This window comes from Papilio machaon, chromosome 11 (assembly GCF_912999745.1).
Source record: "Papilio machaon chromosome 11, ilPapMach1.1, whole genome shotgun sequence".
Lineage (NCBI taxonomy): Eukaryota > Metazoa > Arthropoda > Insecta > Lepidoptera > Papilionidae > Papilio > Papilio machaon.
In genome coordinates this window covers 6,264,784-6,290,693 of record NC_059996.1, presented here as the reverse complement: position 1 = coordinate 6,290,693, position 25,910 = coordinate 6,264,784, and the positions used below count along the sequence as shown (strand labels likewise).

General features: G+C 32.5%; 3 protein-coding genes across 4 annotated transcripts; all 3 read left to right on the top strand.

Moving 5' to 3' along the window:
- The first annotated feature begins 1,741 nt into the window (after window positions 1-1,741).
- LOC123721379 lies at window positions 1,742-17,969 on the top strand. 2 transcript variants are annotated; one of them, XM_045679964.1, is made up of 5 exons: window positions 1,742-1,851; window positions 2,197-2,425; window positions 2,563-2,693; window positions 3,133-3,285; window positions 3,745-3,893. In XM_045679964.1, exons 1-5 carry the CDS (start codon window positions 1,785-1,787, stop codon window positions 3,891-3,893), a joined length of 729 nt encoding a protein of 242 aa, XP_045535920.1. In that variant the 5' UTR covers window positions 1,742-1,784. The 2 variants fall into 2 exon arrangements, 1 of the variants encoding a protein (XP_045535920.1); XR_006756224.1 differs by lacking the exons at window positions 1,742-1,851; window positions 2,197-2,425; window positions 2,563-2,693; window positions 3,745-3,893 and adding an exon at window positions 17,782-17,969 and having other exon boundaries at window positions 3,215-3,285.
- On the top strand, window positions 16,119-16,996 carry LOC106711479. The gene is made up of 3 exons (XM_014503798.2): window positions 16,119-16,240; window positions 16,464-16,692; window positions 16,820-16,996. The coding sequence occupies exons 1-3, from the start codon at window positions 16,174-16,176 to the stop codon at window positions 16,980-16,982; spliced, it is 459 nt and encodes a 152-aa protein (XP_014359284.2). The 5' UTR covers window positions 16,119-16,173; the 3' UTR covers window positions 16,983-16,996.
- Window positions 17,970-22,944: 4,975 nt separating the features above from the next.
- Window positions 22,945-25,370, top strand: LOC106711472. Its single transcript, XM_014503789.2, has 5 exons — window positions 22,945-23,080; window positions 23,465-23,693; window positions 23,829-23,959; window positions 24,417-24,569; window positions 25,174-25,370. The coding sequence occupies exons 1-5, from the start codon at window positions 23,014-23,016 to the stop codon at window positions 25,320-25,322; spliced, it is 729 nt and encodes a 242-aa protein (XP_014359275.2). The 5' UTR covers window positions 22,945-23,013; the 3' UTR covers window positions 25,323-25,370.
- Window positions 25,371-25,910: the final 540 nt, after the last annotated feature.

The window sequence follows — 25,910 nt, the reverse complement described above, 5'->3', positions numbered from 1 at the left end:
GTGAGTAAAGACTGCATTCCGTCCCTGTATTATGTACGTACCTCAAATTGGAACGAGGAAATTTTTCCTAATGTACAAACATAGTGCATACGATTAATGCCTGGTTTTACTAATTTTTGTTCACATTGACTGCAAATATTGTAACAGAGAAGAACGTAATATATGACCTTAGGTACTATTTATGTAATTCGCTACTAGTGTCACTAATAACGAATTGCATACTCTTTAACACACTAGTGTGTGTTATTGAGGTATATTATACTAAAATTTACTTATGTAATATGCTTAAATTTCTGGTATTCTTTAATATTGTTACCAAAACTATTTATGTACCTACTAGGAAAATATTCTTAAAGTGTTAAGACATATAAATGGGCGTATTTATATCCAAACTAGCTGTCACCCGCGACGCCGTCCGCACACAGTAAAAAAAACTTAACAGTGGTATGAAAATTAGATTATAGCCGATATTCAAACCTACTGAATATGCATATAAGTGCATATAAGTCAAGCCGTATCGGTGGAGTATGGTAACAAACTTTGTGACGCGAAATATTTTATATATGTATAAGATATATACCCACTTCAACACAACTTAAAATGTTTTTAAATTAAAACTCCGACACTAAAACCCGTTAATTGATTACTTAAGCAGACCTTTCCTGCAGATTTTTCATTCTAACTGGTGCAGTCCGAGTGTTTTACTCGGTAACTAAGGAGTGTGAGTACGGTAGTCAGTCTAATACACTCCTAAGATTAAATCATTCAAATTGTACTTCCTTAAAATCCTTCACGAGGTTTAGGCGTAAATTACTTCCGAACTAGGACAAAAAGTACTTTACGCCGGTATATTTGCAGTGCTGTAATAGTGAATGTCAAAAATAATTTGTTAATTTTATTTGTATCACACAAAATGTATGAGAAATTACCTTAAAACCATATTGCAGATACTTTAACACAGGCGCTATATTTGACAAAATTACTTTAACTATCAGCAGTATCCTTAGTATTGCACTTGAGTTATAAAATGCTACATTTTGATTTGAACTAACTTACTAAACACATAAACGAACAATAATAAAAATCACGTGTTTTTTAACAAACATGAAAAAGAAAATTCATTTTTATTTCCAATGTGTTTTATTGACTTATTATCATTAACTAGATTAATAGATTATTTATTTATTTCCACATTAAAATTATGTACGCGCAATTAATATAAAAAAATCTAATAAGATTACGATACTTAGCTGTTAATTCAGAGTTGCAAATTATATCGTAATAGTAGTCACCTTTATTAAGTCAAGTGCTTAGGTCCTGAGCCATCGATGCTCTCATATATATATAAAACTAGCTGTCGCCCGCGACTCCGTCCGCGCGCATTTAAAAAAAAACTAAATGGGGGGGGGTTATGAAAAATAGATGTTGGCCGATTCTCAGACCTACTGAATATGCTCACAAAATTTCATGAGAATCGGTCAAGCCGTTTCGGAGGAGTACGGGAACGAAAACTGTGACACGAGAATTTTATATATTAGATATAAATAAATGAATATCATTAGTTTTTTATGAAGCTTGAATTACTCAATTATTATGAACAAAACACGTGATTATTATCTATTAATTTATTACTTTCTTAATAATAATTTAAGTCATTTGACCCAATGAAATAGAACATAATTATAAGTATATATACTGAAGATTTTTGGTAAATCTGTATCAGTCGCTTACTGGTGTCATTTGAAAAAACATCGAAAGATTTGTTTACGTAAAAATACTTGAAGATGACAAAAATGTACATCTTTCTTGTCATTTTGAGTTTTGCACTACACTGTTCCTGCAACTCAATTGGTATTGTATTATCTTGTTATAATTACTTTAATAATCTGTATTATGTTAATTGATTTATAAAACAAAAATCTTTTTCAAGTTGATTAGAAAAAAAATTTTTTTCTGCGGAGTTGCACAAAATAGTAAGCTAATAAATACGAGTAAAGTACGCAAACATTTTCAATATTGAATTATTCAAACTTTCGTGAGACATTATCATTAAATTATATAGAAACGGCTAAAACACTCACGTATATATATTTTTCAATATGTAACTAAACGAAGCAATATTTGTAGTATAAAAGAATACATATGGAAAAATTTATTTCATCATATAATCTAAGATTTTGTACTCTTTTTTTCAAGTGCCTTTCATCAAAGCTTGCAACTTGAACGATGAAGATTGTCTCCTGACCGCTAACATGCAAATTGCTTTCCCGTTCATCGCCGATGGGATTTACGAGATCGGTGTCCCACGAACTGATCCCATGAATTTTGAAAACATCACAATGTGGGCAGAACAAAATAATTTCAGATTCATATTGCCATATCTGCAAATACGCGGTGGAAGAAGGTGTAAAGTCGTTGAGTTTAGGTAATTATTTGAAATAAACCAATAAAATATGTAAAACTTATGTATGAGCAGATTGGAAGAGCTACCTAAGAGACTAACTCTTAAGATTAACAAGAAGAAAATAAATGTACTAAAACTTCCTTTACTTTTATTCACAGACAACTCCGCGATGAATCGGCTTTAAAACTCGTTGTTGATTGTCCAATGGTAGGAACTGGTACATACAAATTCAATGGAAAAATGCTAATATTCGATATTGACAAGGAAGGTGATTTCAGAATGCAAACAAGTACGTTTCCTTTTATTAACATTAATTATTAAATAACAGAATTAAACAGTGGCCGACGTCAGCAACAACAACAAAATCCGTTGCAAGAATGGATCAGCCCGCCTGGTGCAATACCACCAATCGCCTTGTGAATAGACGTGAAGTGGAAGTAATTCCGCATTTCGACTGATGAGTCTGCTCTCCGGAGGCCTTATTTTAGTCCTCTTACCCTTTCCACCCATAACTTATAAGAAAAGTATGGGAAAGTGAGGGGAATTGGATGGAGGGGGTGGATAGCAAGGGGAAATATTATCTTTCTGTATGTCTCATCCTCCGTGGATTAAAGGTAGCAAGCGTATCTGCAATTGCGGTTGTCTATGGACAGTGGTAGCTTCGGCTCGTTTGCCACCTCATAATTTAAATAAAACATACTAAAAACATAGTTAATCTATTTTTGCAGATTCTTTGAGGACTACTATAACAGCTAAATTCGAGAAAACCGTTAAAAATGGAAAGAACTACTGGAAACTTTTGACTTATGAATTTTTCAGTGAGCCAACTGAAACCATGAAAATTGACTTGGGTGGTCTCTTTTCTGGTGACCTTGAAAGCGGTACAATTTATTTCAATTTCAATCTTACTTCTTACTAACATTATAAATGCGAAAGATGAGGAAGAATGGATGTATGGATGTTTGTTTGAAGGTATCTCTGGAACGGCTCCATGGATCTTGATGTTATTTGGCACAGATGTAGATCATATTCTGGAAGAACATTTAGTTCTTTTTTATTCCACGCGGACAGAGTCGCGGTCGACAGCTAGTTTAAAATAAAGCGAAGATATTAATGAATACATACTGTTTTCTTCAATGACATACTTTTACTATATCTCCATAGTCTTTTAATTAAATTGTAATCAGTTTGAATGTGACGAACAGGTATAACGTGAAGAATTACGATATTAGTAAAGATTACGACCTTTGAAAATTTTTATGAGCTTTAGTCCAACTCACAGTTGTCTGGGGATAATGATGATAATAATTATGGTTTACAATTACAATTTTTATTTTCAGTTCAACCATTAATGAATGTTTTCAACAAGGAAAAGACGACTATTTGGCAAGTCGGCGAGGCCATCGACAGCGGCATCGTCAAGAACGTCTTCAATGCCCTCAAAATCTTCTTTAATAGAGTGCCAATTGATGAGTTTCTGCAGCATTAGATTTAAATTTCTACACAACTTTACAGAATAAATATTATCTGAATATTATTTAATATTTCTTTTAATTTTGATTCCCTTAAAATGATTATTCTTTTAGTAATCTTAATCATACTGTCTTGACGGAACAAAACTTTTAGTTTAATTTCCAAAGTCTCAGTATTTATATATATACTAGCTGTTAATCGTGACTCAGGTCGCACGAAATTTAAAAAAAACTTAGTTGGTAGCCTATGGGTTCTTCCAGATTATGATCTAAATATGTGCCAAATTTCATCAAGATCCGTTCCGGAGATACCTTCAAACAAACATCCATCCATCCATCTAAACTTTTATAATATCAATAAAATAATATATATATATATATATATATACTAAGTGATGTAGGAATTATATATTAAAGATTTTAATAATGCAAGTTTGATATACACACACGATAATCGTAAAAAAATTATACAAATTCTATGATTTTCCATCAATATGATTTTTTTTGCGAGTGTCCATTATCCATTCAAGATAGTGATTGCCCGTTGGTCTAATTTCAAACATATTTTTTTTTTAATAAAAAATAGCGTTGTGCTCTTCTCCACATTAACTTTAAATTTCCTTATAAATGAATACGTAATATCAAAATGTTGTACTCCAAGCTTTTGCTCACCTATTGGAAATTGGATTAATTTATCTTATAGTGATGTATTCTTATAGTCGAAGATGCGAAGTAATAAGAATTCCTATCCCTTTTCGATCATAAAATGTCAGTGAGTAAAGACTGCATTCCGTCCCTGTATTATGTACGTACCTCAAATTGGAACGAGGAAATTTTTTCTAATGTACAAACATAGTGCATGCGATTAATACCTGGTTTTACTAATTTTTGTTCACATTGACAGCAAATATTGTAACAGAGAAGAACGTAATATATGACCTTAGGTACTATTTATGTAATTCGCTACTAGTGTCACTAATAACGAATTGCATACTCTTTAACACACTAGTGTGTGTTATTGAGGTATATTATACTAAAATTTACTTATGTAATATGCTTAAATTTCTGGTATTCTTTAATATTGTTACCAAAACTATTTATGTACCTACTAGGAAAATATTCTTAAAGTGTTAAGACATATAAATGGGCGTATTTATATCCAAACTAGCTGTCACCCGCGACGCCGTCCGCACACAGTAAAAAAAACTTAACAGTGGTATGAAAATTAGATTATAGCCGATATTCAAACCTACTGAATATGCATATAAGTGCATATAAGTCAAGCCGTATCGGTGGAGTATGGTAACAAACTTTGTGACGCGAAATATTTTATATATGTATAAGATATATACCCACTTCAACACAACTTAAAATGTTTTTAAATTAAAACTCCGACACTAAAACCCGTTAATTGATTACTTAAGCAGACCTTTCCTGCAGATTTTTCATTCTAACTGGTGCAGTCCGAGTGTTTTACTCGGTAGCTAAGGAGTGTGAGTACGGTAGTCAGTCTAATACATTCCTGAGATTAAATCATTCAAATTGTACTTCCTTAAAATCCTTCACGAGGTTTAGGCGTAAGTTACTTCTGAACTAGGACAAAAAGTACTTTACGCCGGTATATTTGCAGTGCTGTAATAGGTTTTTTTCAAAAATAATTTATTAATTTTGTTTGCATCACACAAAATGTATGCGAAATTAGTTAAAAACCACATTGCAGCTACTTTAACACAGGCGCTATATTTGACAAAATTACTTCAACTATCAGCAGTATCTATAGTATTGCACTTGAGTTATAAAATGCTACATTTTGATTTGAACTAACTTACCAAACACAAAAACGAGCAATAATAAAAATCACGTATTTTATAACAAACATGAAAAAGAAAATTCATTTTTATTTCCAATATGTTTTTTTGGACTAATTATCATTAACGAGATTAATAAATACCATTATCCATTCATATATTAGCGCAGTAAATATCAAAAATCTATTAAGATTACGATACTTAGCTGTTAATTCGGAGTTGCAGATTATATTGTAATAGTGGTCTTTTTTAAAGTCAAGTGCTTAGATCCTGAGTCATCGACTCTCTCATATATATAACATAAAATATAAATAAATGAATATCATTAATTTTTTATGATGCTTGAATTACTTAATAATTAGGAACACGAGAATATTATCGATTAATTTATTACTTTTTTAATCAGAATTTAAGTCATTTGACCCAATGAAATAGAACGTAATTATAAGTATACATACTGAAAACTTTTGGTAAATCAGTATCAGTCGCTTACTGGTGTCATTTGAAGAAACATCGAAAGATTTGTTTACGTAAAAATACTTGAAGATGACAAAAATGTACATCTTTCTTGTCATTTTGAGTTTTGCACTACACTGTTCCTGCAACTCAATTGGTATTGTATTATCTTGTTATAATTACTTTAATAATCTGTATTATGTTAATTGATTTATAAAACAAAAATCTTTTTCAACTTGATTAGAAAAAAAAATACATTTTTCCTTCGGGGTTGCACAAAATACTAACACAAGTATAGCACAAATATAAATCAGCAAACATTTTCAATATGTAACTAAACAAAACAATATTTAAGTCTATATTGGATCCCCATTTGACATAGGCTAAATTTATTAATAGATTTCTTTTTATTTCGCGCGGACGAAGTCGCGGGCAACTGGTAGTTTATTACTAAGGCAGAACCTTACTGCAGATTTTCATAGTGCACTCTTGTGTCCTGTTCTCCCTTAGTGTACATAAAGTATGGGAAATATTTACTAAGAGACACCTTTAATGGTAACTAATGAATCTAAGTATGTTAGTCAGTCTAATACACTATGAGCATAGGTGGGCACAGTTAATCAAAAAGTTAACTTCGTTAATCGTTAATTCGTTAAATAAAAATTTAACTTCGTTAATCGTTAAAGCGTTTAATTTACGAAAATTTAACGCAAGTTAAAGTTAACAGTTAAAGTTAATTTTTGTTTATATTACGAGTATAAGGCGGAAGCGGTAAATGGCCATATGTATAATCTCCGAATCGTATGGACCAATTTTGTCGAGACTTTCAATAGAACTTAGGCTATTTTTTTACTACCCTTACGAATTCTCGGGAGATCGCTAATCCTATCTATAATTTAGTTATATAATACTAAAAAATAATTTAGACAATAGGAGGGATGTACCTACCAGATGTAAACAAAGCCTGTACCATAATAATGACATAGCATGCACTAGTTACACACACTTATATACTACACTGACAATGATGGACAATTGACTTTTTCAGTCAATTTTTTTATCGACAATCCGACGTCACTGAATTAGAGAGCTAACTAAATTTAGACAACACTAATTTTCTATTAAACAGTAAGACTTGTGATAATATTCAAAAGAAAACAATCAAAACTTTTGTGCAGTATTTACATTTATCTGTTACTATTTGCACCCGGATATTCATTTGCTCATACTCCAACAACTGAACATTTATTTTTATGTATAATTTGATAACATTTTTTTATTTTATTTTAGCTAAGGACCCACGAACAGACTTATCATTTTTTACGTACTTTTTATTTATTAATATAGATTTATTAATAAAACTTCTATCATCAGAGGAAACTTATTATTACATTGATAAATAAACTATAAAACCAATCCAGTGATACATCTCAACGCATCAAACTATACAACTGAGATGCCTTCGATAACTTCTATCATCTAATGATCTATCGTCCGATCTATTGTTATATAATATGTTAAATCAAGTTAAATTACTCTCATAACATATACTCATACTTACTCTCATGACATAACGAAAACAACCGATCGCGGGTGATGTCTTCTCTCTTTCTTATCACCTATAAAATCGTTATAGTTAATTAGTAAGAATATGGTTTTGAATTATTTTCAACGACATTCGATTAGTTTTAAAATAAACTTTCGATATACGTAATAAAATCGATGTCTTTTTGTAAAGGCAACACACACTTGTGGCAACATTTCATATATTAAATTTAGTATAACACAGTTTAACATTATTTCACTAACATAATTATTTTATCTTTTTCCTCATTCTTTCTCGTTTTGTCGTATACTTTTTTTTGTAAACAAACAAATTATCTTCGCTATTGTCTTTGTGCAGCGCACGTGCATCCCCGACCATTAGAAGGGTTGGGGCCATAAATCCATCGAGTTCGTTATCACATTCTTTGTGCGGCTGTCCATTTGATCCTTAGTTCATATTTTTGTTGTTTTTAAAATTATTTTTCGTTGACTATGAAGAAGCCCCAAAAAAACAAACGACGGTAATAAACACCTAAATCCCTTTTGTTTTTGAGGAACGTTTATTGCGTCCACATTTCGTCTTTCGAATTTTTAAATTTATTTTTCATTGTTTGTTTCTTATCTACGCAATGACAAAAAAATCCTATTTGTACGCTTTTTCAAATGAACCATAAACTATTTTTTTTATATTTTTTGTTGTCTTTAAACTCCAACATTAAAATAAACATTTTTGTCTGCAACAAAGTTTAGTTGTATTTTAGGTACGACGTTGAAGAGTAATCTCGATTATTTTGATTGCAATTCAACGCAGAGTTTATCTCTTTTAATAGATTTTGCGTCTCACGTATAACAATTATTGTATTAAGAGTAAAGTGTTTTCGAACCTTATGTTGATTTTATAACAAAGTCTTTTTCTAAAAAAAGTGATTTTAAATAAATGAAAACCAGTTTTAATGTGAATAAAATGTAATAAAGACTTTTAGAGATATTTGTGTAAATGTGAAATAATTATTAAACTTTGAAGGTGTCTAGCGCCTTAACTTCGCAATATTTGATAGAGGTAAGTTTGTTTAAATCGTCACTATTTTCTAACAAGGATTCTGTGGTACTCTTTTGATCACGTCTATCCCGGCCGCTCGGTGTATTGTATAACATGCATCACACTCGCTCGCTCTCGCTCGCTCTCGTTCTCTCTCGTTCTCGTTCACCATTCGACTCGCCGACGGTCGCCGAACATAGCCGAACTTACGAATGTAGCCTGACGCATAATTTAAATAAAATGACAACACGTCAATAAGTGTCTATTGTAACAATTAACGGACTAAATTAACGGAAGTAGAATTTAACGGAAGTTAACAAGAGCGTTAACACTTTTTGAATTTAACTTAAAAGTTAATCCGTTAAGGAAAATTTTAACTTCGTTAATTAACGATTACCGGATTAACGAGTTAATGCCCACCTTTGACTATGAGAATAAAATCACTCAAATGATACTTCTTTAAAATCCTTCAAGCCGTTTAAAAGTAAATTACTTTCGAATAAGGACAAAAAAGTACTTTACACAAACGTATTTTCAGTGCACTAGCAGGCTATGTCAAAAATACTTTGTTAATTTTTATTATATCAAAGTACAAGAAATTACTTATAAACCACATTGCAGATTCTTTAACACAGGCGCTTTATGCGACAAAATTACTTCAACTCTCAGCAATATTATTACTATTGAATTATTAAATGTTACATTTTGTTTTGAACTAATGTACCAAACACCTTACCTAGCGAGGAAATTACATATTTTTTATGAACATAAAAAACAAAATTAATTTAAACCTCTATTATGTTTTATTTAGCTTGTCACGTTATTTTTTGTGGGAAAAAGAAAATAAAAACAAAAGTAAAAAAAATTAGAAAAGAAAATAAGTTATATTAGTAAATGAAATAAATAATAAAGAAAAAACATAATTCAGTTATATAAAGAAATTAATAAAATAATAATTAATATATTAATAAAAACAAAATGCACCGGTGACATTTTATATTTGAGATGTATTAGACATACTTACGTTTATGTCCCTACTTAGGCCGAAACCGACTCCAAAATAACAATAATTATACAAAATAGACATGTTACAAGAAAGAAGAGAACTTTCTTTAGAGTTTAGAGGTTTTTCATGACAATATTTTGTTTCTTTTTGCATTTTTAGTGCATTTTGTTTGAGATTGTTGTTTATGTTACTTTTTAATGCGTTTTGTTTGATTGTTTTTATGTTACTTTTTAGTGCATTTTGTTTGAGATTGTTTTTTTATGAAGTCGGCTTTGTTTTTTTTCTTAAAAATGATTTTATTTCTCGTTTTTTAGTGAATTTGAAGTTCGATTATAAATTTCCTTAATACGTATGAGGACGGAAATAAGACAAATAAAGAAAAGGACTTTCCTTTTTAATATGTGTACATTAATTCAAAATCTAATTTAGAATGCAGCAGATAACCTCTCAACCTTTAAACAATGAAATAATTATCAAAATCGGTATACTAATTGAAAATTAACGAACTAATACATCGTAGCGTGCCTTTAATTTTGTCCAACCGCGCGCCGCAGTAGCATTTTTCGGATGCGCGTAGTTTTTAATTATTTAATATCTTCCAAACTATTGGTCAGAATTATACAGTTTGAAAGGCTAATGTAATCTGCATTTAATACTCTAGCCTTCAAACATATTTATTTGGATAAGGATTCATATCGAATATAATATAATAGCGCCGTAAGCTTACGACGCTGTTTTTCGTGTGCATTTTAATCGAAGTTTGTTCACAATAACATGGTTTTTGTGAGACATCCATAGATGATAGATATATGCCACCGAAGACTTTTATTTAGCAAATTTAAGGATCTATAATTACTCCATACATCATTTTTATGCAAGTCATATAGTTTGACCTACGTAAGCCCAGAAAGCAAAGTTTCGTGTAGCATTTTTCGTTTCCGCGTAATTTTATTCTTACGATATCTCCTAAACTATTAGACAGAATGATATAGTTTCAATTGCAAATATAATCTACATTAAATTCTTTTGATAATGAACATGTTTATTTACATAAGGGTTAATACTGAACTCGAATAATAGCGTCGGAAATAGGGCATGAATTTAATTGATGTTTCTGAAGAAAAAAATGGTTATTGTGAGAAAACTATAAAAGATAGATATATGCTATCGCGGACTTTTTTTTTTTTTTTTTTTATTTAATTTCAACTTATTACATTTTTACATTTATATATTGTATACTTAGTACCATTAAACATATAATGTTTGTATTGGCACTGCACAGTTCACTGATACAATTAAAGTTGCATACAATTTAGCCACGCAGAATACATTATATACGAGTATATCCCGTCTTAATTTAACAAGAAAAACATTATGTAAATATGAACTACCGGAGTATATAAAAATAATATGTTAACAAAATAAACTAGTGGTAGTGTTATTCTTCCGTTTTTTTTTTTTACAAAATTATAGCTGGGTAGTTTGCCGTTTATTAAAGTTCATTTAATAACGCGCGAGACACACTGGGCTTACATTAGATTAATTGTAAATTATTCATATGTTTTTATTCTGAATTTGAAATATGAGACAAATAGAAACAAATCAAGTGCACCATATTTTGGAACTTAAACTAACTAAAAGAAATAGAAATAAATACCGTTCTTATTTCATTTTGCAAAATAAACAAATTTTTATGGTAATATCATAATCAAAATATATTTTTAGATTGTGCAATAAGTCATTACGTCATAATATATATATCATAAAAATAGTGCTCAAGATTTCACCCAGTGTGTACGTCACCCAACCTACGCCGGTATGAGCAATATAGCAATAGGCCGTTAGAACAATATCATCTGAAACGGAGTTCAAACTAAAAATTATGTTCTCGTGCAAGTTACAACTCGGGCCTTTTGAAAATAACAAATTCCTTAGAAGGAAGATTAAGTTCGATTTTGATATAAAAAGTAATAATTTAAATTTTTCACCAATTACACTTCCGTTCCGAAACAATCGTGAAATTGACATAAAATAATATTATATATCTCCTTAATCGTGACATCTTCTGTTTATTTATTTTTTTATCCATGTCTTCGGTTGATGATTCTTGTTCATTTTTATTACTGGTCATTTGATAGTTTTTTGATGTCCTCAAGGCAACGTATAACAATGATTTTATGCTTGTCTTCTTTACGCACAAAGATGTGACCATTTTTGTACCAGACATACTTATATTGTGGGCGTAAAAGTTTTTTAGCGTTCCACAGAATAGTTTTATATGCTTTTGTCAGCGCGTGTCTTACTGTGATGCTTGTGTAAGTTTGATTTTTTCCTAGAATTTCGTTACTACAGATGTCTATTTTTTTATTTTTTGTCGCTTGAACCCACTTGATACACTCGTTTTCGTCTTTTAATTCAAGTAATATGTATCCATTGTTTTTTTTAGTTTCTTTGATAAGTTTAATATCCTTAATTAGTTTGCAGTTCATGTCCAATTTGGAACACACAGAAGAACATATTTGGTGAATGTTGATGTTGTCATTTAGCGGAATACCAGCTATTTCTATTTTATTTTTTAATTGGTTTTGGTCTATTTCACACATTTTTCGTTCTAATGTACTTATTCTATGTTCTAAATTTTTGTTCATGTTATTCAAAGCAATGTTTATATTTTCCAAATCGGATACTTTCTTTTGCAGAACATCAACATTTTTTAAGGCTTCCTCCAGTTTGAGGTGGGAATGCTTAATGGACTCTTGGAGGGGTTCGATGTGTTTTTTTATAGTTATCTCCACTTGTTTGGAGATGTCCTCGAGTAACTTCTTGAAGTCTAAAGATATGGCGCTGACATCCTTATTTTCGAATTGCGCCTCTTCTGGTTCTTCTTCCTCATCTTCGGGTATGATAAGAGATCTTCTTGTGGGAGTATATTGCTGACATTCTTTGCATGTCCACGCTAAGTTGTCGGAGTTCTTTATTGCGGCGACCTGTTTTGCCGTGAGACCGGTACACGCGGCATGCACCATTACTTCGCATTTTTTGCAATCTAAACCCGGAGCTCTTTTATAAATTGATTTTTCACAATAATTACACTTATTCATTATTATTTCGGTATATGACGGTAGTTAAACAAAAGGTCGGTTATTTGACACGCATCTGCGCGGCGCGACGTCAACGAGCGAACTGATGATTTAGCACATTTAAAGAGCTACAATTCGCCATACATCATTTTTATGTAGGTCTTATAGTTTAGCCTACGTCAGCGCTGAAAGCAAAAATGTCCCTTATTTTCACAACAAATTTTGAAGCTATATACAAAATCTACTAGTCTTCTAATTATTAAAAAAAAAAAAGAAAAAATGAGACCCATCTGCAAGCACTTTCTTTAGATTAAAATAATTTTTATCAAAATCAGACCACCGGGGGCGGAGTTTCGCAGTAACACACATAAAAAAATACAGTCGAATTGATAAGATAACCTCCTTCTTTTTGAAGTCGGCTAAAAAAGGGGGTTCCGCCAAGGTCTGGCCCTGTTCCTGAGGTACCGCACGCTCCTTGCTCGTTGTAACGCGCTGAGCCTGGATGCGAAGCGTTGCCAGGAGTGAGTAACGATCGGTGGTCGTTAGGCTATATCAAGCAAGTCGGTAGACGGATGTCGATGTGGTTAAATTCCAGACTTACTCCTTGTAATAGACATGGCACAAATTGAGGCACTGTTATAAATTTGTGCCCGGCAGCCGTTACTAGTTTTAACCGAAAACGACACAAGGACGGTACGTAGTATAGCTGTTTCGAGCCGTTGCAGTCTTACAAAATATAAATAGGAAGGCACATTAGCATGGTGAAAAGAAGTGAAACAATAACAATGAATCTACACAGCAAAAACAAAAAATAATACGTTTACACTAAAAATATACTTTGCATAACTTACCCAGTACGGGGAGCAATTCTTATTTTGATGAGAAATAATGATTTAGTAAAAGAATAAATTGAGACGTAAAAATAATTATAGGTTATACAGGATCGATGCCCTTCGCATCGAGGTCAAGGTAAAAAGTGACAGGAACAAGTCGTCAAAATCAACTGACAGCACGTGCCACAGAGTAATCAGTCTGTTCAGAAATGTCAGCATATTGAATTTTTGTATCATACGTTACAAGCTAATTATCATTAACGAGATTAAAATATACCATTATTCATTCATATATTATTCATTTAGTTTCCATATTAAAATTATATAAGCTCAATAAATATAAAAAAATATTAAGATTAAGATACCTAGTTGTTTAGATTTGCAGATTATAACGTAATAGTGGTTTGTTTTTAGCAATAAATATATGATATTGTTAGGTATATTTTTTTTCCAACTATAAAGTTCTCAATAACTACGATGTACCTTTTGGTTTTACGAGTGTGATGATTATGATTATGATCAGTATTATTTCTTAGTTAAAATTTTGTTCTTCTATTAGTATTCTTCTATTAATATAGTTTTATTTCTTAAACTTTTGATATTTTATAAACTTTCATGTACGTACAACAAATTGTGGAGGAAAAAAACACTATTTTCTATACATTCTATTTAAATCGTAATTTCTTATAATAATCTTTTGCGGCCCAGTTCTCACTTTAAGTATCCCAAAAAATACGTCTTCCTATTTCCGTCCTTAAAATTCTCCTCATCGTAGAATAAGTCCTACCGACAAAATGCCCCTACCCCTTTTATCAAATCTTCCGGAAAAATATAAGAGATCATAAAAGTTAGGAACGGACATAATACGTCCCCAATGAGTGGGTGAGCCTACCTTAAGTTAGAGGTGACTAGGCCATAGTCAACTAAACTGGTCCATCACGATGTTTCCTTCATCGTAAGAACGTAGGATAAATTAACACATCGTAAAAATTGGTACATGGCGGGATTCGAACCCAGGTCCTGCAGATTGCAAGTTAAGTGCTTAACCACTTATCCATCGACGCTCTCTGAGCCACCGACGCTCACGCATATATTTATATAAAATACTAGATGTCTCTCGCGACACTGTCGCGCGGAATTAAAAAAAATCGTAATAGGTAGCCTATGTGTTCTTCCAGACTATTTACTACTGCTGTGCTAAATATCATCAAGATCTGTTAACCCTTTCCGAAGATACCTTCGAACAAACATCCATCGATTCATTCATCCATCTAAACTTACGAAAGTATTATTTACTAGCTGGCGCCCACGTCTCCGTCCGCGCGGAATTAATAAAGTAATAAGTAGCCTATGTTTTCTTCCATAATATGTTCTACATCTGGGCCAAATTTCGTTAAGATCCGTTGACCCGTTTCGGAGATATCTTCAAACAAACATGCATCCATCCATCGCATTTATATTCTACTAGCTGTCGCCCGCGACTCCCCTACGCGGAATTTAAAAAAAACTGATTAGTAGCTTATATTTTCTTTTAAACTATGTTTTACGTCTGTGCAAAATGACATCATCTGTTGCGCCGTTCCGGAGATATCTTCAAAAAACAACAAAACAGAGAACAGAACAGAACAGAACAAGAACAGATAACAGAGAATAGAACAAAGAACAGAACAGAGAACAGAACAAAGAACAGAACATAATAAAGAACAGAACAGAACAGAACAAAGAACAGAACAGAACAGAACAAAGAACAGAAAAGAGAACAGAATAAAGAACAGAGGACAGAGAAGAGAACAGACCAGAGAATAGAACGAAGAACAGAAGAGAACAGAACAAAGAACAGAACAAAGAACAGAACAAAGAACAGATAATAGAACAGAACTAAGAACAGAACAGAGAACAGAAGTAAGTTTCGTTTCTAGTTATTCTTTTTAATATATTTACGTAAACAATCAAACTCTTAACTTGAAAACAATGTTACGAGTACTATCAAATAAAATCATGCTATCAAAGAACAATAAACTGTAGTTGGAAATAATTTGAATTTAAATTTCTATATTTCATTGTACCATTGGAAACTCAGCCTAAAGAAGAATTTCAATGCATTTCATCATGAACGAATTGTACCATCGTTTACTCTCGAAGTATAGCCTAAGTAGCCTATATCGTTCTTCAGACTCTAGACTATCTGTGTACCAAATTTCATTTAAATCGGTTCAGTAGTATTGGCGTAAAAGCGAGACAGACAGATAGAGTTTCACATTTATAATATTAGTATGAAGTAAGAAGTAAGGTAAAAAATGTGTATATCATTAACTTTTTACGATGCTTGAATTATTTAATAATTATGAACACGTGAATATTATCTATTAATTTATCACAATTTTAGGCAGAATTTAAGTCATTTGACCCAATGAAATAGAACATAATTATAAGTATATATACTGAAGACTTTTGGTAAATCTGTATCAGTCGCTTACTGGTGTCATTTGAAGAAACATCGAAAGATTTGTTTACCTAAAAATACTTGAAGATGACAAAAATGTACATCTTTCTTGTCATTTTGAGTTTTGCACTACACTGTTCCTGCAACTCAATTGGTATTGTATTATCTTGTAATTATTACTTTCATAATCTGTATTATGTTAACTGATTTATGAAACAAAAATATTTAGATTTAAATGTTAAAATATAAATACGCAAACATTTTCAATATGTAAATAAACAAAACAATATTTAAGGAGAAATAATGAAGACAGTACCTAAGGTTAAGAAAATTAAATTTCATCATATAATATAAGATTTTGTAATCTTTTTTTCAAGTGCCTTTCATCAAAGCTTGCAACTTGAACGATGAGGATTGTCTCATGACCGCTAACATGCAAATCGCTTTCCCGTACATCGCCGATGGGATTTCCGAGATCGGTGTCCCACGAACTGATCCCATGAATTTTGAAAACATCACAATGTGGACAGAACAAAATAGTTTCAGATTAACATTGCCATATTTGCAAATACGCGGTGGAAGAAGGTGTAAAGTCGTTGAGTTTAGGTAAATATTTGGAATAAAAGAATAAAACACTTAAAACTTATGTATGAGCAGATTGGAAGAGCTTAGTCTCTTAAGATTAACAAGAAGAAAATAAATGTATTAAAACTTCCTTTACTTTTATTCACAGACAACTCCGCGATCAATCGGCTTTAAAACTCATCGTTGATTGTCCATTGCTAGGAACTGGTACATACAAATTAAATGGAAAAATGCTTATATTCGATATTGATAAGGAAGGTGATTACAGAATGCAGACGAGTAAGTTTCCTTTTATTAATATTAATTATTAAATAAAAGAATTTAACAGTGGTAGACGCCAGCATTAACAATATCTGTTGCACGAATGGCACTGCCCGCTCGGTGCAATACCACGAAGTTATTAAGCGTTTTAACTGATGAGTGTGCGTGTCAGAGGCCTAATTTTAACTGTCTTTTCCTTTACACAGTTTTCTTATAAGGAAACTTTGGAATGGAGATTTCATGTTATATTTCTGTGCGTTTCCTCCTCCATCGATTAAAGATAGGAAATGCATTTGTAAGTGAGGTTGTTCATGGACAGTGGTCGCTTCGCCACTTCGTCGAATTGAGATGTGCGCTTGCTCGATAATAATGTAAAAAAACATACTAAAACTTAGATAATCTATAATTACAGATTCTATGAGGACTACGATTACAGCTAAATTTGATAAGACCGTTATAAATGGAAAGAACTACTGGAAACTTTTGACTTATGAATTTTTCAGTGAGCCAACTGAAACCATGAAAATTGACTTGGGTGGTCTCTTTTCTGGCGACCTTGAGAACGGTACAATTTAATTCAGTTTCAATTTAAAATAAATCAAATATATTAATGAATAAGAATACATATTGTTTTCTACAATGATATACTTATACTAAAGCTCCATAGTGTTTTAATTCAAGTGTAAATAATTTAAATGTGAGGTACAGGAACATCGTAAAGAATAACGATTTCTTGGTTGACCTTCTAAAAGACCTTTGAAAAATTTTATGAGGTTTAGTCCAACTCACAGTTGTCTGGGGATAATGATGATAAAAATGATGGTTTACAGTTACAATTTTAATTTTCAGTTCAACCATTAATGAATGTCTTCAACAAGGATAAGACGACTATCTTGCAAATCGGCGAGCCCATCGAGAGCAGCATCGTCAAGAACGTCTTCAATGCCCTCAAAGTCTTCTTTAATAGAGTGCCAATTGATGAGTTTCTGCAGCATTAGATTTCAATTTCTACACTACTTTACAGAATAAATATTATCTGAACATTATTTAATATTTCTTTTAATTTCGATTCCCTTAAAATGATTATTCTTTCAGTAATCGTAATCATAGTGCATTGACGGACAAAGCTTTTAGTTTAATTTCCAAAGTCTCAGTATTTATATAAATAATAGCTGATAACCGCGACTCCGGTCCCGCGAAATTGCAAAAAAATTAATACGTAACCTATGTGTTCTTTCATATTATATACATCTGTGCCAAATTTCAACAAGATCCGTTTAACCATTTTGGAGATCCCTTCTAACAAACATCCACCCATCCATATAAACTTTCGTAAACTTTCGCATTCATAAAATTAGTAAGATAATCATATATATGTCGCAGTCATATTGTATAATCCGCCGTATTACATTACGGCTAGCTGTCATCAAAAACCGGGCCGTTTTAAAATGCGGCGGTTCAACGATTAGCCGGATTGAATGCGGCTGAATAAAAAATAAAAATAGTTTTTATAGAGAAATGTTATTTTAAATTGATTAAAAAATAATAAAAATGTGACATTTATATTGTTTATTTTTAAAAAATTTTGAAGAAACGGAACGCAAAACGCAAGTCACAGAACCGAATCAGTAAACCCCGACTCCACGTGGTACTTTACCTACCCCTAGAGTGTTTATGAAAAGCCAGAGGCACGGAGGATGAGCAGCCCTCACCTGCTGTAACAAGGCGCGAGTGCCCGTGCGAGCCGTAGCGGCTGAGGCCGGTCAAAAATCCTCAGCTGCGGAGGCGAGTATAGGCACCCGCGCCTTAGTACGCTAAGGCGGAGGGACTGCTCATTCGCAACTTTTAACTTTGGCTAGTAAGTCCTTAGATATAACTCTTTTCGTCATAAAGTTGCAGCCGCCGAATTGCTTATTCCTAGTCTTAAGATTTACCTTATTTTCTGATTAATAAAATTGATTTTAATTATTAAACATTTTTTCATTTTGTAAGTATGGTAACTCTACAGATTAAGCATTAGTACGATGTGGCTAAACGTGGGCCGCCTTATTGAAGAACGTATCGTAATGTCAATCCGGCTACTCGTTGTATATAAACTGTATATCAATACATACATAGTATAAAACAAAGTCGCTTTCGCTGTATGTCCGTATGTATGCTTAGATCTTTAAAACTACGCAACGGATTTTGACGCGGTTTTTTTTAATAGATAGAGTGATTCTTAAGGAAGGTTTGTATGTATAATAAATGCATAATATAGTAGAGAAACACTGATAAATTTAAAGTTTTCTAATGTGATGTCGTAAATAAGCACGTTTTTTTGCGCTTATATTGCAAACGCTGGCTGAACCCTACGAGATAGACCAAAATAATGTACTACAGTATTGTTCACCTTAAAAAGTTCAACAAAAAAGTCCGCGATGGTATATGTCTATCTCTTAGGGATAACCCAGCATAACCATTTTTATTCTTTTACGAAGTGATTTTAAACAATACAGCATTAATCCTTATCCATTTAAGTACCTTAAATAAATTGTGCATTTATTCTGTAGTAGGTATATTTTGCATTGCACCCGTGCGAAGCCGGGGCGGGTCGCTAGTTTATATATATGTTAACTAACTGACTCAACTATCAACGCACAGCCGAAACCGCTCGGCCTAGTGACTTGAAATTTTGCACATTGGTTTCTATTACTTCGTTATTGAACACTATAAGAGATTTCTAAAGTGGGTAGGATCCAAAGTTTGTATTGAGAGACGTTATTTTTCAACAGAATTAGCTGAAAATTGACATTAACAGTTTTGAGAACAGATAATTTACTATGTTATTCAAGTTTTTTTATATGTATCGTGTAAAGTTCTAAAAGGGACGTTAAAGTTCGTATCTAACTGTTGTTTTTTGAGTTCGCCGACATATATTTTGTTGTAAAAGTAGTATGCGAGACTTTTTAAATAAGCCAACGCCATTATTTTGCATATTGATAAGGAGCTAAGCAGCCGTAAATGTAATTCATAAACCTACCCCTGAACGTGTTCGCTTTATGTCTCTTCGAGAGGAAGAAAGGATGTGTAAAAAGAAAATATTTGATAGTTTGTTTGTTTGCATTGAGTAGACACCGAAACTACTGAATCGTTTAGAAAAATTTTCACTGCTGGGAAGCAACACTATGCCCATGTGGCATAGGCTATATTTATTAATAGATTTTTTTTATTTCGCGCGGACGAAGTCGCGGGCAACTGCTAGTTTATTACTAAGGCGGAACCGTAATGCAGATTTTTCATACTAACTGCTGCACTCTAGTGTCCTGGTCTCCCTTAGTGTACATAAAGTACGGGAAATCTTTACTAAGAGACACCTTTAATGGTAACTAATGAATCTGAGTATGTTAGTCAGTCTAATACACTCCTGAGAATAAAATCACTCTAACGATACTTCTTTAAAATCCTTCAAGTCGTTTAGACGTAAATTACTTTCGAATAAGAACAAAAAAATACTTTACGCAAACTTATTTTCAAAAATACTTTGTTAATTTTTATTATATCAAAATACAAGAAATTACTTATAAACCACATTGCAGATTCTTTAACACAGGTGGTTTATGCGACAAAATTACTTCAATTATCAGTAATATTATTACTATTGAGTTATTGAATGCTACAGTTTGTTTTGAACTAATTTATCAAACACGTAACTTAGCGAGGAAATCACATATTTTTAACGAACATAAAAAATAAAATTAATTTATCCTTCTAATATCTTTTATTTAGCTAATTATCATTAACGAGATTAATATATACCATTATACATTCATATATTATTCATTTAGTTTCCACATTAAAATTATATAAGCGCAGTAAATATAAAAAATATTAAGATTAGATATCTAGGCTATTTAGAGTTGCAGATTATAACGTAACAGTGGTTCGTTTTTAGCAATAAATATATGATACTAGCTTTTACCCGCGACTCCGTCCGCGCGGCATATAAAAAATAGAAAACGGGGTAAAAATTATCCTATGTCCGTTTCCTGGTTCTAAGCTACCTGCCCACCAATTTTCAGTCAAATCGATTCAGCCGTTCTTGAGTTATAAATAGTGTAACTATCACGACTTTCTTTTATATATTACTAGCTTTTTCCCGCGACTCCGTCCGCGCGGAATAAAAAAAAGAAAGCGGGGTAAAAATTATCCTATGTCCGTTTCCTGGTTCTAAGCTACCTGCCCACCAATTTTCAGTCAAATTGATTCAGCCGTTCTTGAGTTATAAATAGTGTAACTATCACGACTTTCTTTTATATATTACTAGCTTTTTCCCGCGACTCCGTCCGCGCGGAATAAAAAAAAGAAAGCGGGGTAAAAATTATCCTATGTCCATTTCCTGGTTCTAAGCTACCTGCCCACCAATTTTCAGTCAAATCGATTCAGCCGTTCTTGAGTTATAAATAGTGTAACTATCACGACTTTCTTTTATATATTACTAGCTTTTTCCCGCGACTCCGTCCGCGCGGAATAAAAAAAAGAAAGCGGGGTAAAAATTATCCTATGTCCGTTTCCTGGTTCTAAGCTACCTGCCCACCAATTTTCAGTCAAATTGATTCAGCCGTTCTTGAGTTATAAATAGTGTAACTATCACGACTTTCTTTTATATATTACTAGCTTTTTCCCGCGACTCCGTCCGCGCGGAATAAAAAAAAGAAAACGGGGTAAAAATTATCCTATGTCCGTTTCCTGGTTCTAAGCTATCTGCCCACCAATTTTCAGTCAAATCGATTCAGCCGTTCTTGAGTTATAAATGGTGTAACTAACACAACTTTCTTTTATATATTTTTCTCCAACTATAAAGTTCTTAATAACTACAATGTACCTTTTGGTTTTACGAGTGTGATGATTATGATTATCATCAGTATTATTTCTTAGTTAAAATTTTGTTCTTCTATTAAAAGTTTTATTTCTTTAACTTTTGATATTTTATAAACTTTCATATACGTACAAGTTGTGGAGGAAAAAACACTCTTTTCTATCCATTATATTTAAATCTTATAATAATCTTTTGCGGCCCAGTTTTCACTTTAAGTATCCCAAAAAATACGTCTTCCCATTTCCGTCCTTAAAATTCTCCTCATCGTAGAATAAGTCCTACCGACAAAATGCCCCTACCCCTTTTATCAAATCTTCCGGAAAAATATAAGAGATCATAAAAGTTAGGAACGACATAATACGTCCCCAATGAGCGGGTGAGCCTACCTTAAGTTAGAGGTGACTAGGCCATAGTCAACTAAACTGGTCCATCACGATGTTTCCTTCATCGTAAGAACGTAGGATAAATTTACACATCGTAAAAATTGGTACATGGCGGGATTCGAAACCAGGTCCTGCAGATTGCAAGTTAAGTGCTTAACCACCTATCAACCGACGCTCTCTGAGCCACCGAAGCTCCCATATATATAAAACTAGCCTTTACCCGCGACTCCGTCCGCGCGGAATAAAAAATAGAAAACGGGGTAAAAATTATCCTATGTCCGTTTCCTGGTTCTAAGCTACCTGCCCACCAATTTTCAGTCAAATCGATTCAGCCGTTCTTGAGTTATACATGGTGTAACTAACACGACTTTCTTTTATATATATAGATATAAAATTCTCGTGTCACAGTTTTCGTCACCGTACTCCTCCGAAACGGCTTGACCGATTCTCATGAAATTTTGTGAGCATATTCAGTAGGTCTGAGAATCGGCCAAAATCTATTTTTCATTTTTTTTTAACTGCGCGCGGACGGTGTCGCGGGCGACAGCTAGTATTGTATAACATTCGCATTTATAATATTAGTATGAAGTAAGAAGTAAGGTAAAAAATGTGTATATCATTAACTTTTTACGATGCTTGAATTATTTAATAATTATGAACACGTGAATATTATCTATTAATTTATCACTATTTTAGGCAGAATTTAAGTTATTTGACTCAATGAAATAGAACATAATTATAAGTATATATACTGAAGATTTTTTGTAAATCAGTATCAGTCGCTTACTGGTGTCATTTGAAGAAACATCGAAAGATTTGTTTACGTAAAAATACTTGAAGATGACAAAAATGTACATCTTTCTTGTCATTTTGAGTTTTGCACTACACTGTTCCTGCAACTCAATTGGTATTTAATTATATTGTAATAATTTCTTGAATAATATGTATTATGCTAATCTATCTATCTATATATCTTATATATATAAAAGAAAGTCGTGTTAGTTACACTATTTATAACTCAAGATCAAGAGGTAGCTTAGAACTAGGAGACGGACATAGGAACTTTTTTATCTTGTGTGCATTTTTTTTATTCAGCGCGGACGGAGTTGCGGGTAAAAGCTAGTTTAATTATAAAACCAAAATCATTAGATTTAATTGATTAGAAAAAAATTAATTAACATTTTACTTCGGGGTTGCACAAAATTAAGTATAAACGATGAATACAATGCATAAGGTAGGAACATTTTTTTTTTCATCGTATAATGTGAGATTTTGTACTCTTTTTTTCAAGTGCCTTTCATCAAAGCTTGCAACTTGATCGATGAAGATTGTCTCCTGACCGCTAACATGCAAATCGCTTTCCCGTATATTGCCGATGGGATTCCCGAGATCGGTGTCCCACGAACTGATCCCATGAATTTCGAAAACATCACAATGTGGACAGAACAAAATAGTTTCAGACTCACATTGCCCTATTTGCAAATACGCGGTGGAAGAAGGTGTAAAGTCGTTGAGTTTAGGTAAATATTTAGATAAACCAATAACATACGTAAAGCTTTTGTGTATGAGTATATTGCTTGCTTAGAGCTACCTAAGGCTCTTAAGAACAACAAGAAAAACAAATGTGCTAAAACTTCCTTTACTTTTATACACAGACAACTCCGCGATCAATCGGCTTTAAAACTCATCGTTGATTGTCCATTGCTAGGAACTGGTACATACAAATTAAATGGAAAAATGCTAATATTCAATGTTGATAAGGAAGGTGACTACAGAATGCAGACAAGTACGTTTTCTTTTATTAACATTAATTATTAAATGAAAGAATTTAACAGTTGTAGACGCCAGCATTAACAACATCTGTTGCACGAATGGCATAGCCCGCCCGGTGCAATACCACGAACCCAGAAGACAGGCGTAAAATGTAATGTAATTGTGACGTGTAACATCGTAACACGTGTAACGAGACGTGAGTGTGTAATTTTAGTCGTCTTTTCCTTTCCACCATTTTCTTATAAGGAAAGGGGAAGGGGATTTGATGGAGGGTACGCAAAGGAAGGGGAAAATAGATCTGTGCGTCTCCTCCTCCGTCGATTAAAAATAGGAAATGCATTTGAGAGTGAGGTTGTTAATAGACAGTGCTCGCTTCGCCACTTCGTCGAATTCAGATGTCTGCTTGCTCGATTGCCACCTTATCATGTAAAAAAAAAACATACTAAAACATAATTAATCTTTAATTACAGATTCTATGAGGACAACGATTACAGCTAAATTTGATAACACCCGTATAAATGGAAAGAACTACTGGAAACTTTTGACTTATGAATTTTTCAGTGAGCCAACTGAATCCATGAAATTCGACTTGGGTGGTCTCTTTTCTGGCGACCTTGAGAACGGTACAATTTATTTCAATTTCAATTTATATATATAAAAGAAAGTCGTGTTAGTTACACTATTTATAACTTAAGATCGGTCGCACTGATTTAGCCGAAAATTTATGGGGAGGTAGCTTAGAACTAGGAGACGGACATTGGAACTTTTTTATCTTGTGTGCATTTTTTTTATTCCGCGCGGACGGAGTCGCGGGTAAAAGTTAGTTTAAAATAAAACAAAGATATTAATGAATAAGTATAGATAATGTTTTCTTCAATGACATACTTTTACTAAAGCTCCATAGTGGAAAAGTAATTTTGATTATAATTTTAATTCAATTGTCATTAATTTAAATGTGAGCTACAGGAACAACGTAAAGAATTACGATTTCTATGTTGTCATACATCATCGTCTCCTGGGCCTTTTCTTACTCGCATGGGGTCAGGAACACAAGGTTCTATAAACCTTAAAGTTTTGGCTTAAGTTTTTACGGCGGGCCGCCTGCCTGTCGCCAACCCTACTTGGAAGATGACCTTCTAAGAAACCTTTAAAAAAATTATGAGGTTTAGACCAACTCACTGTTGTCTGGGGATAATGATGATTTACAGTTAAAACTTTAATTTTCAGTTCAATCATTAATGAATGACTTCAGCAAGGATAAGACGACTATCTTGCAAATCGGCGAGCCCATCGAGAGCAGCATTGTCAAGAACCTTTTCAATGCCCTCAAAGTCTTCTTCAATAGAGTGCCAATTGATGAGTTTCTGCAGCATTAGATTTCAATTTCTAGACTACTTTACACAATAAATATTATCTGAACATTATTCAATATTTCTTTTAATTTCGATTCCCTTGAAATGATTATTCTTTTAATAATCTTTATCATACTGCCTCGACGGACAAAACTTTTAGTTTTATTTCCAAAGTCTCAGTATTTATATAAATAAAAGCTGATAACCGCGACTCCGGTCCCGCGAAATTAATAAAAAAATTAAAAAAACTTAAAAAAAAAACTATTTAATTAACTTAAATTAAAAATTAACTTTATAACTTTAGCCTATGTGTTCTTCCATACTATGATCTACATCTGTGCCAAATTTCATCAAGATCCGTTGAGCCGTTTCGGAGATACCTTCTAACAAACATCCATCCATCCATATAAACTTTCGTAAAATTTCGCATTTATAAAATTAGTAAACATATAAATATAATAGTAAATGTTAGATTGTTTGGGAAACTATAGAATTTTTAGAAAAGCGACGCCAATCAATATTCAAAAGGCAGAAAACTGATGGCAAAGGAAACATCACCATAGTTGGACTCATAGAATTATATTATAACTGTTGAATAATGAAGCAGCAATC